At 35.3% G+C, this 13,104-nt stretch overlaps 1 protein-coding gene across 1 annotated transcript in view; it reads left to right on the plus strand.

The window, feature by feature from the left end:
• The window catches only part of LOC142358590 (neuroendocrine convertase 2-like), a 77,590-nt gene that overhangs the window by 37,351 nt on the left and 27,135 nt on the right, over positions 1–13,104 (plus strand). Inside the window, exons 7-9 of the mRNA XM_075410016.1 lie at positions 7,645–7,794; positions 8,128–8,232; positions 10,698–10,825. Of these exons, the coding sequence (XP_075266131.1) occupies positions 7,645–7,794; positions 8,128–8,232; positions 10,698–10,825 (383 nt within the window). The remainder of the gene's footprint in view (positions 1–7,644; positions 7,795–8,127; positions 8,233–10,697; positions 10,826–13,104) is intronic.

Below are 13,104 nucleotides of genomic sequence, written 5' to 3' on the forward strand. Positions count from 1 at the left end.
TTTTTGGCTATAATTCTTTGAAATTCGCCAAAAAATTTTTGCCATCTTTTAAACAGTTCTTTTTTCATTGTTTTTGTTTCGCAATAATTGAGCTGTTTTTAATTCTTACTGAGACAGGAAGATTGCTATGTAATTTTATTAAACCCGATCGCTTAGTAACCTAATCGCTGAGTAACAGAAACTCCATGTCCTACCTGATTTTTTTCATTTTGATTTTAAATTTTAATTTTGCGTTTCCAATTGAATTTTTAGTTTGATTTTTCAGAAATTGAAAACTAGTTTCTTTATCTTTTTTCACAATGTCTATATTCTACGCGTTCTAGCATGTTTCTTTGTAACGTTCTCCTACGAACTATAGTTCTACTCGCCCTGCTTTTATTTGATTGAAAATTATCGATTTGAACCAATAATTTTCCTTGGAATTTTTCTGTTCACAATTTTATTTAATATATGGCTCTGAAATTTTTCTTGCTTCTTTTTCAAATTTTTGACGACACTCTTTCTCTGCTATTATTTTTAGCTTTTGGTTTTGTTTTTTTTTATTTTTTTGTGTTTGAATACTGTTCTGTCTCTTTGTGTTTTTCACGATTAATTCCGATTTGATTAATTTTTTGGCCACTCTTTAGCTTTGTCGCGTTCACTGTCATTTATAGCGACAATTAGTGTGCAAAGTTTGTTTAGTTACCAATCGATTACTGTTTTTATATTGTAAAATTGTTTTTCGATTGAGAGAACTTACGGAAATTGATAAATTTTAACAGTTTTTGGCCATTTCTTGTAGTATTCATAAATAGGAAATTTTGGGAGCCTAACATGTCGTGACTTCGCTGCTCGCGCTGTTTGATGTTTTCTATTTCGTACAAAAATTGGCTCGTTTTATATATTGGAGTAATGTAATTTTTCAGTTCAGTTGTTTATATGGGCAATTTTTTTTTGGTTTAATTAGTCACCTTAGTAGATACCAGTTAAATTAAGATGTAATTGTTTCACGAAGACAACTCTTTGAATCGTTTCCGGAATTCTTCCGTCTATGTTTTCTTTTCGTCAAGATTTTTGTTACGACCATATGACGTCACAATCTATAAATTTGCTTTTTGTTCATTCTTTCATGCAATTTCAACTGATTTGCGCGCGTGACGTCATTTTCCACTCTTAGTGGAGCGAGTCTTTTTTGTTCGAGTGATTAAGTTTTTGGTCACGCGTGTCTTACCTCACCCTAAAAAATGACTTCCTCGCTCAAATTGACTTTTCTTTAATTTAAAGAGATAAGGTGAAGTTACTGTGTGTCACTCTAATCGAAGATTAGTTCAGACCAGTTAATAGAAGCAGCAATAAGTTTTACAAATTCGTATCCAAAACATGACGTATCAGCATTTAATGATTTTTTTTGTCTTTTTACTATCCTTTTGAGAATGCAGATCTATGAAGCTATCGCGGCTATTTTCTGGCAATCTGCCAGCTATGTTTGATTTTGTCCTCATAGCTGAAAAATCATTTTTGCGCATGCTTTTGAAACACATTTTTACTGAGCTAGGGAAATTTACTGCTACATTGTATATCAAAATGGCCTAAAATTTGTTTCATTTTTCTATTGAATTAATTGCAGTTGTCAATGATAAGATACAATAACATCAGTTGAAGCCCCTTAGTGAGATTGAAGTCCGCTTTATTGCTGAAGCAGTATAATATCAATCTCCATCTGTCGTTGAAAGTAATTTGTCCAACACTAATCTGAAATGAAAATAAAATAGGGCCAATTTTTCAGATTTGACTTTAGCGGCAATTCTTGAATGGATTATGTCATTAATCTGGAAGCAATTATCCGGGAACATGCATTTTAGGTTTAATATTGCCGTCTCATCATAAATGTACGCAAACGTGAATCGCGTTGGCAACAAGAATTTTTTTCCATTTAAATGTTAGTGTGATATTTGGGATGAATTGATTTCTTCAAACTGTTGTTCCATTGATTAGGAAGCGTCACCTTACATTGACGAAGTGCCTAATTAGAAGTTTTCATTGATTTGAGACGACGCACAGCCAACTGCGATAGGTATTAGACTAATGATTTTTAATTGGAGATTGTCTCACATTCTCAACTTCGCCTAGTTTCGCTAATCGATTAGAGTTATAATAGGCTTTTGATCACGTTGGGTCTCGGCTTCCCTTGTTCGATCGGGTTTTTCCCTGTTTATCTGTTCAATCAAGTAATTAGTGACTACTCTGATATTATTTTTAGTCAGAAGTTTTTTATTTGTAGACTCTGAACTGCAAGTACAATTTGAACTAAAAAACTTAACTACCTCTTCAAGCTACAAAAAAAATCAAACAGTATTCACATATTCACAATATTCAAAAACACAAAGTATTCAAGCAAATTGTTTCGCTTACTTGAGCTACGATCTGCTGAATAAATGTTGAACTGTAGCTTTATGGGGCAAGCTATCGTGCAATGCTAAAAAAAACTAGAGGACCGTTTTGAAAAATAAGATATACTTGCGAACTGATGAAACGATTTTTCTACTTAATGCGCTAAATTTTAGAGAATACAGAATTGTAACTGTTTACGGCAGGAAATGTGAATTGCGTGTTCCAAAAATGCGTTTTAAAGTGTGAATGTAAGATTTCATGTTTTGACAGATTGTAGATAAACATGTTGGGAACTTGAGAGGGAGTGAGGATGATTTGGGGGGTATTGAGAGGCTGCTATCTGTCGCACAGTCCTCATGTGTGGTTGTTCTGGTTGTTGTTGTTGTTTTTGTTGTTGTTGTTGTGCTTCTCCACTGTGGTTGATACACAGACGCTTATCAGAGTTTATTACAGCTTATGCTGGAAGAGTGGCCGATAAAAATTCTAATTAACGCCGGCTTCCCTTTAATCCCCCCACCTCTCTCCTGCCTCCCTCTCTCTCTCTCAATGTCCATGGATTTCGATGGAAGCACAAGTGGAAAGAGCAAAGGATAGCAGCAGCAGTAATGGCTGTTGAAGTAGTTAGATAGAAGTGGTAGTTGAACTCTAGTGGATAACATCACACAAACACCTCATATATAGAGTGTGCACTTCTGAATGTTTATATAAACCTGGTGTGAGATAGTTATGGGCAACTAATGCAGACAGACGATTTATAACAGTTTAAAGTTCGTTCTGAGAGAAGTATAATCCTGAATAGTCTGCCGAATTTTACATTGTAGTGAGTCCATCTAAGCGTGGGCTACACGTATCCAGAAGATAGATACTCAATTATATGAATCGGTACTAGAATTCATTTTTACTAGATTGCTCTGATTTTTCTCAATTATTTCAATCCGGTCTTTGTTTCATATTTGATATTGAATGGGATGATGTTGAATGTTTTCTGAGTGGATTAATTCTATAAATCTGGTCTATTTTTCACAATTTCTAACTTCAAAATTTGAAAGGGAACATGGATAAAAGTGATAGTTTTTTAAACAAAAGGTGCTCACTCGAGAATAGATGGAAAATCTAAATTGGCGAAACCTCTCAAAGAGGCTATAGCAGTTCTCCGGTAAAACGAAAATTAAGTAAAGATGCGTTTCGAAGTGTAAAATGGGCACAGATTTCTCAAGTTTTTTGTTAATTTTTGGCTTGTTTTCATGAATTTCGTCATTTTTGTTTAAAAGGCTTTTGTCTAAAGTCATTACATATGTCAACTTTCTTTTGATATTCCATGCAGTGAAAGCCTCTTTCTTACGTGGGAAATTTTTGTAATAAAATTCTGTTTTTTGTTTTATTTACTAGAAAAACGTTCGCACCTTCAGGGATATTAACTTTGTTTTCCTAATAGTCATTTTGTTTTTGCTGTTGGGTCTTTGAACGTTTCAAATCTTTGAATTGTTTTCGCTTCTTTCTATTTCTTTTATCTGTACATGACGATGGCAACATTTTTTGCTCAGCATTGAATGCTAAATAATGCAACGTATTTGTTTTTTTTTTACTTAATTTTTTTCCAATTTGGTTTTTAACTCTCAATAATAGAGAAGTTTTCTTTTACAATGTGTCCATATTCTCCACATTCCAGCATGTGTCATTCTAGCATTCCCCTAAGGACTACAGTTTTATTTGACCTGGTTTTATCAGTTGTTAAAACAGTTAAACTATTTTAGCATTTTCCGTATATGTTTCTAATTTTTTTGTTTATAATTGTTTTTCATTTTGTATGTTGCAGCTCTGAGATTTTGCTGAAATAGCTTTCAAAATTTGACTGACTATTGCTTTTTGCAACAAATTGTGGAGCCGCAGTTTAAATATTAAACCATTTGTTTGCCTTTGTATTCCGTTTTTTATGTCGTTCTTGATTAATTTTTTTATTATATTTATAACTGATTTTGTGTAAGTTGTTTCCAATGAGAATTATATCAAACTTTGAATTGCCGTGCATTTTGTTTTTGAAAACAAAAAAAATTGATACCTAAGTATCCCTTTTCTTCAAACAATTCAGTTTAATTTCTAAAAACATTATCTGCCTTATGATTTCAATGTGTCTTTTGGAGGGCAAAGTTGATTGTCCCGTTCTCGTTTTTTAAGACTCGTATTATGATTTTTTCATGACAATAGTTATATCTGTCATTTTTAGCATATCAGTATTTGACCATCCTAAGATTTTCGGCCGTTTTTCAGCTTTCAGCGTTGCCAAATTTCATCATATGAAACTTTGCGGTATCAAGATTTCAGTGAGTTTTTAAGGACAAATGTTATCTTATGTTTTAAATCTCTGCTGTTTTTTAATTTTAATGAATGATCGTTTTTCTTTCAATTTGTTCTTATGATGTCAATGCTCAAAACTTTCTCACGTCATTTCTCACTCTCTCTAGCTAACATTTTCAGGTCACTTGTGTGATTTGTCTTTGATCATAATTCACTCAATAAAAAATGGCTTTGAGTTCAGTTTGAATTATAGTGAATGTTAAAAGTAAGTTAGCACTCCCATTTTCAATAAGAAAAAAATTCAATTTTGAGGCAAATTTACTCTGACTTAAATTAAAATTTCGAAAGCAGTTTTTACAACCTTGATCCTCCACATTAGTTTTCTCGCATACCTATGAAATTCAGATAAATTACAAATTTTTGCTATCAGAAACCGTTATGTAAAGTTGATGAAATCCGTCCAAATCTCACAAGGAAAAGAAAGTTGTCATCAGATGTATGTTTTCAGTTTTGTTGAACTATGACTTGTGAACCTGAGAGAGAAAAATATGACTAAGTTGTGATCTTGTAGCAATTTTTTATTGTGAAATTTGGTTAAAGATAATCAAATTTACATTGGGATTTCTGGTACGTGAACGTTGCGTTTTATCTGACTTTCATAGCTACGAGAGAGGACTAGTGCAGGGGAAAATGGTCTAAAAATTATTTTCAAATTGTGATTGTGTCAAGAATTAATACTTCATTAAATTATGGGTTGCTAACTTTTTCCGTTCAGTATAGTTTAAAGTTAAAAGAGCTCACATGTGTAATAAAGGTTTCTGGTAAAAAGGCTTCTGTGAAATGCTTTCAACAATTTTTTTTAATATATTGCTCAAAATTTTTTTACGTGATTTTTTAAGCGGCGTCGATGAATTTTCAATTTATATCTATATCTGTTTCTATCTCTATTAGTGGCACGCAAGTCTATTTCGATGCCATTCCGGCAATCTGGTGGCTAAGTTTTAGTTTGTTTTTCTTTTTGACAGGTTACTTATCGATATCTGGATTTTTCGTTTCTGGTCTCATACTTAAAAGCGAAACCTTTCTTTTTTAAAGAAACAACAGAAAAACGCAATTTTGGGCATAGAAACGGCGCCAAAGAAAGTGTACTTGTCTCTCAGCTGGTCCAAAATTAATAGAATGACATATACAAGAAAAATAACTGAAAAATGTGAACAAAAATTAAGCCGAAAATGAATGTCGAAATAATAGGAGCAGTCAGCTACCTAAACGTCTAAGACGTAATCGCTCAGCTTTTTTGGTTGCTTTACTTTTCATGAACGTTCTTCGATTTACGCAGGTCATGCTTTTCACGTTTAAAGTCTGGCTTACCTTAATCACTGTTTCTGTTTATTGAAGTGTACATTTCGCTCAGGAAATTTGCGCTAAGTAGTGAATGCTTTCGATGTTGAAAGACCAGGAACCGGATAAAGCCCGATCATAAGGCTTAAGGTTTTTATTACTTATTGAAGTGAATACTGATGGGAATTTTGCCTGGAATTAAGAGCCTGAATTCTGTAGAAATGTTTTGCGCACCAAATTAACAATTATGATCTTCTGAAAAAAAGTCATTTTATTTCTTCAATCGCAATGGACTGCAATGGTGGCTATTATATTAATGTAATCCACTGCCTGTGGAAGTACAGCGAAATGTCAAAGAAGTAAACTTTTTGACCAAATCTTAAGAGGAATTTTATAAAGAGGAGTTCTCAGATTTTTATCGGGAAATCTTTTAAGGAAAAATTTTTTTATCTAATTCAGAAATGAGCGAGATCAACAATTTTTTAAAAAGGCGGAAAAAACGGTAAATTTTGGTTTAAAGGGGGCAAAATCTGTCTCAAACACTTCGGGAGAAAATTTCAAAAAATTTTGTTCACTTGAATCCTAGTTATCGCGTCTAAATCGAACTAGTAAATTGACAACGTTGTTTGTGATGCTCCACAGTAATGTCTAGTTTTTCACTTGCAAGAAATTCTGAAAATTTTTGACAGCTATGCTTTTTACTACGAGTCGAGTGTATTTTCGGGAGTGTCCACATTTTGTGTTTGTGGAACATGTAGTGTTACACAAGTTGAACTAAACGCTTTTTGTGTTTCAGGCTTTTGAAGCCCTCTTGTGCATCTAAAATGGTCTTTTTTAAGTCGATAAACATAATGCTTAAAAAATTTTCTGCAGGGAACGCTTCGGTTAACAAAGAATAGAAGAGAAGCGCTTTTGAACAAGTGGCAAAACTAATGTTTTGAAGGTTCTCCTATAAGCTGCTGAGGAGTTAAGTTGATAAATTGACACACATATTAGATACCTGCCAGACAGTTGTTCCTTGTGACCTTATTTTAATGAGGGATCATTATCTTACTTCATCTACACTCTGTTCCCTTTAACGTCTGTCTGTCCAGGCGAATTCTTTTTAGAACACATAAAACGAGTCTGGCTATGAACGGCGTTTTCTGGTATTTAATTTGTGTATGTGAACTGTTGACCTTTGCTTTGTCTAATAAGAGAGTTATATGATGTGAAGATTTTGATAAAATGATAAGAGGATGCATGTTTTATCTTATAGCTGTATTTTTAATATTTGGTGATAAGAGATTATCTTTGTCTTTGGGTACAAATTAAGGTCTTTAGTTAATATTTGCATTTCTTTATCAATCGTTTTCATCTCATGAGCTACGAGGTTCGCTCTCGATCTATATTGTCGATTTCCAGGGCTGAGTCAGCATCGAGTTCTGCAATAATACTATGCATTGCGTGACTGATGTAGAGATCTTGTACGGTCTTGAGTGTAATGGGACTACAAGTCGATAAACTGAAAAGGCTTTTTCATTAGTTCTGTTTGAATGGTAGTCCAATTTGTTACGGTACGTAATTGTGTCTCCTCATATTTATGTGTACTTTCAAACTAACAGTTTCAGATACTGCAGTTTCGAATTTGTGTTCTAGGGCAGAGGTGGTCTGGGCAGTATCTACGTGTGGGCCAGTGGAAATGGGGGCAGTGTGGGTGACTGCTGCTCGGCTGACTCCCTGGTTTCCTCCCCCTTCACTGTCTCAATTGGTGCACTCACACACGAGGGAAGACCTGCCTACTTTCAGGTATGATCTAAAACAAAAGCCTGCTCAACAACTGAGAGGTAATACTTGTCATGTAAATTAATGTGGCCATCGGAGAAGAAGTTGCTCATGTCCTCATTTTAGCTTCATGCCTCGGTTCAGTGAAAGATGGCAAAATGTGTGTTAACAGCTCACAGAATTTACATTTTGGGGCATGATACATTTTAATAATAGAGGGTTAACCGTAGTTTTGCATCTGTGATAAAACGAGAATCAAGCAAATGCATTTGAGAACCATAATTGATCTGGGTCTCATGAGTAACAATTAAAGTTAAGCTGTGCTGGCTCAAAGTGACTATAGTATATTTTTAACAGGAGTCGTGTCCAAGTACTATTGCAGCTGTGTACACTGGGGGAGTTAGCAGGGAACAAATGGATGTTCTGATGCAGGGCAGCAGACAGGAGAAATCATACCCTATGGTAAGCACACCCACCCCCACCATCCCCCATCCCTCGCTCCTGCGTACCTATCCACAATTTTGACGATTAAGACTATTTCTTCTACTTGTAACTGCTGTGGAACGTCTCCCGCAAGTTGACATTTAATTGAAATTTTAGATTCTGAATTGCTTCAATTTGGAGGGGTAGTTGTTGTACTTAAATTGCCAAAATTTAAACCTGGTGTTTTCCGAATGGCTTTTAAAAGAAAGCTAGATGTTGTAAAAGGAATCATTTGTGTAAAGAAAAACGGGTTTTGGGAAGTACTGAACGTCGTTGTCTATTTTTAGCATCTTGACCTACCAATGTAAGTTGTGGTAAGTAATTTTAAATTGGAGTAATTGATGCATGTTGCTGCTATCCCCTATCAGAACCTGTTTTTAATAGCCGCACAGCGATAGCTGGGGCTATTATTGGCCTTCTCTTGGTTTTTTTTTTTATTTCGTCGTCATGATTTTTGTTACGACCATATGACGTCACAGACACTTTTTGTTCATTCGTTCATGCAATTTCAACTGAATTGCATGCGTGACGTCATTTTTCGCTCTTAGTGGAGCGAGTTTTTTTGTTCATTCGCGTGATTAAATTTTTGGTCACACTTGACTTACCTCACTCTCAAAAATGACTTCCTCACTTTGAAATTGACTTTTATTTACTTTAATTCAAAGAGATAAGGTCAAATGGGTGTGTGTCACTCTAAATGAAGGTTATTTGAGATCAGCTAATAGAGGCAGCAATAACTTATACAGATTTTTAATCAAAATATACCAGATCAGCCTTCAATGAAAAGACAAATTTTTTTGGTGTCTTTTTTACTGTTTTTTTAGACTGCCGATCTACGAATCTATTGCGGCTATTTTCTGGCAATGTGCCAGCTATGTCGTTTTTTGTGTATCACTATTTAATGCGATCAAGTTGTAGTTCGTTTGTTAGTTTTCAATGAATTCCCGTTGAAAGGACTCGTTGAGCCGCATGTTATTCTCCAGATGTAGACATCCTAATTTAAATGTTCTTGATACATGTTCTTGGTATCAAAGTAAATGTGTCAAACATTTTTGTCCTGTTATTAATACGCGCTCGTAAAGACAACGAATGGTGATCTTTCCATTAATAATTTCTATCCTGGACATTCCTTAATGATAGCCTTACTTTGATGACAAATTGTAAGAAAATATTTTAATCCTGCTTAGAAAGATCATATTCGTGATTTTACTGGCATCATTGCCAGTTTTGTCCCGAAAAAAATGAAGCAACAAACTGTTTTCGCATGGAGCCAAAAAAATGTTTGCATGCATGACTGATATTTGTGAGTTCGGGGCACACTTTTGGGGGCGTACATTGGCTTGGATTTGTTATTATAACTCAATTTTTGAATTTTACATCATGAACATATGTGCTTGACGAAAGTTGAGTACTGTGGTAAATGTTTATATTGTTAAATCAAGCCTTTCTCATCTCGTTTTCGATAGTTAAGCTGAACTGAATTGTATCATCGTGAGGTCGAATTGTCACCATCATTTAATCAATCATGTACTCGTTTGAGAAAAACGAAAAATCTTCTCGAGGGCAGCTTTAGTTTAAATGGCACGAAAAACAGAAGATATGAACTACTTCAGCTCGACTCAATACCATTCTATATGGTCTGGTGTGTGTTGGCAATGTGGTTGAGAACTTTCAAGTTATCTTATAAAAACTGCTGTCGTAAGTGGGACACACATTAGCTTACATTATTAGTATTACATGTTCAGATTAATGGCTTCAAGTTTCATGTATCATTGGAGCTGTGCTCACTTCAACGCTCCTTTTCATGTAAATCCAATGTTTTCGTTTTCATGTTCACATCGATTTGGCGATGTAGTTTTTTTAAAGTAAAATAGGATTATTACTTAACCGCCTCATAAACCACGATTAAGATTCTGATCTGTGCAATAAGATGCGTTTATGAAATTTTAAAACAGCTTTTTCTGATTTTTTTGCAATGCTTGTACGTTTAACTTTCTAGAAAAACCCAACGTTTCCTGCTACTGAATAGCACCAGAAAAAAAATGTTGATCATAAGATATTTGTGTATTGTACAATTTCATAAAGCAGTAGTCTTGGAAATTTTACGGGAATTGAAATCGGTCTTAGATATTAGGTAATATAATCTTGAACCGACATTGCATGTGAGCTAAGTTGAGGGAATGTTCTTTCTTAATACTTTGTGCATGTTAATAATGATCGTGACTGTCACATGGTAAAATATATTGGTTGGCTGGGGAGTTGTGACGTCACTATTTGGCATTCATAAAATTGGGATTGAAAAAATTTATCATTGAATGAAGATCTTTGGGATTCTTCATATCTGTTCAACAACCTTTTGTTTATAAGGTACAGTTCGTTTGATTGTTTGATGACAGCGATTATTATCTCTGAAAGGTGTTCTAATTAAGTATGTTGGGCTACAGGTGACAACGTCCATCATGTTCAACAAGCACAACCCACAAGCAGCAGAGAATTGTGACGAGTACTTCAGTGGCACCTCAGCTGCAGGACCCCTTGGAGCCGGCATGATTGCCTTACTTCTCCAATCCAAGTAATTTATTCATTCTGTTAAAAATGCTATACTCGTAGCGCTGGAAAGCACTAATTTTAAATTCGAACATCCATGGGTAAGAACTATATCTATAATTCTGGCTTTTTTCAACCCAATTTTTCCAAACGACATCTTTCGAGGAGTGAATAAATGATATCGGTGCAAATTTGGATTGATTGTTGTTACGTGAATTGTGAAAACAACACAACAGGCACGTGGTGAATAGAGCTAGTAGAGGGTTAGCCATATCTAACAATGTACGGGTTTTAAAAGTAGTAATCGGATTGTTTCAACCTCTGACTTCTCTTAGGGTACCTGCTAGATAATCGATCCCTCTCTTAATTAGGCTTTTGATGTGCTTTATTTTTCATCCAGCAAAAAAACATCCAGCAACCTAACAGAACTGTATGAAGAACTTTTGCTTGTATGGATTGTTTTCTTTTGTGCCGTCATCTTTAGGCGGTCGTTGTTACTTGACTAGAAAAACAGACGTGATACTACTGAAGAAAAATGTTAATTAAAAACAAGCATTCGATTGAGGATTTTCAAATATTATGATCTGTCAACAAGACGTTTATGATCTTTGATTCTGCTTTGGAGTTTGTTCAGAATTAATAAAAAGAGAATTTGAGTAAGGTTTTGTATCTAGCATAAGGTTGAGTAACTAGCATAATTTGATTGAATGGTTCTTCATTCCTCTCAAACGAAGTTTAAAGCAATTATATTAATCCTGTGGTCTTGTAATGCGATTTTTTGCTTGACCGATTACTATTAGTCCGCCTTACTAGACTCAAAGTATGCAATTCACCAAAACTGTTTTGAGTGGACAATTTCATGGTGTGAAGGGTGGTTCTTAGTCTTAAAATTTTGACCCCTCTCCGCCACCCCCCCCCCCCCCCCGTAATTCACCCCCCCCCCCTCCCTCCCCCAACGATTCTCCCGTTCACCCTCCTCCACCTAATTATTTGGACCACTGTCTCGTCCAGTCCTTCTAACCCTACCCCCCACGCTCGCTTGAACCCCACTCTGCTCACCTTCCCCTAATGCTAGCATACGTAAGCCCAAGCTAGCTACTACCGTGAGCTAATTTCTGACCAATGCTTTGAGAGTTATTAAGTGGAGGTTATGCGGTTATGTTAGTACTTGATGTGTGCGACTCCACATTACCGACATTCTGCTATCTTTTTCTCGAGGTATTGATAGAATGTAATGAATTAATCTGATACTGATTAATTGCTCCTGAACGAAGTGTGAAGCAATTATTGTAAACAAAATGGTCTTTTTATGATTCGAAGAGGAGTATTGGTACTACACAATTGTTTTAGCTGCAGATCTTTTTGAACTTCTACCGGTTTTGAAACTTGACTTCTGTTTTCGGACTTTGACTGTAGCTTAATTTGTAATGAATAGTAATAAGGAACTGCTGGTAATAGTGAAGTCGATAGTGTCATTTTAAGGATTTTTAATTCCATACAATTCCCTCCCACCAATCTAACCTACAGACCAACCACCTATCGGTCAAGCTCCCTCCTGGCCCCCCCCCCCCCAAGCTACCCACTATACTTATCCCCGAAATAAACCCCACTACCACCCCCAGCAACCAAAACCCACACCTAACCCCCCTCCCTCCAACCATCCCATACACAACTAAACACATTTCTTACTAAAAATTGGTTATTGCTAACTAAATATTGCTGTTTTTTGTGAAGTCTCTCATAAATAGTTTTTATTGCATGATTCTTCAAGTCGTTTCCGGTATTATACCAGCTATGTTTTTTTGCACGACTGTTTTGACGCCTGACCCCTTTTCGAGTGAAATTTACGCCTGTGCGTTCGTTATGCTTGATCTAAATTTCGCTCGCTCATTCACAAGTGTCAGTAGCTGAAGAGATTTGGTGCAATTTTTTTTGCTAAAAATATTATTAGTTGTGTATAATAACTTCTACTGGCGGTCATTTGAAGCCTTAAAAATTATGTCCCTTCCCCGACTAAAGCAGGCTGCAATAGGTTTTAGTTTCCACTAGTCATCCGAAAGCAGTTCTTCCTACATTAGTCGTTTGTTTAATTGAATTTTTCACTTTTCAAAGGAGATATGTAAAGAGATGGTCGAAAAAAATTTTGCTGCTTAAATCAGAGCAATCCCTCCGAAGTTATTCAGTTATGTTTAAACTTGACGCCTATAGTTTGAAGATTCAATCATTAAATGCAGATTGAATAATTAGATGCTCAAAAACGAAGTTTTAGCAATTGTATTAGTCGTGCTGGTCTTTTTAATGCAA

The sequence above is a fragment of the Convolutriloba macropyga genome, chromosome 2 (genome assembly GCF_964194025.1).
Source record: "Convolutriloba macropyga chromosome 2, txConMacr16.3, whole genome shotgun sequence".
NCBI classification, from domain to species: Eukaryota; Metazoa; Xenacoelomorpha; order Acoela; family Convolutidae; genus Convolutriloba; species Convolutriloba macropyga.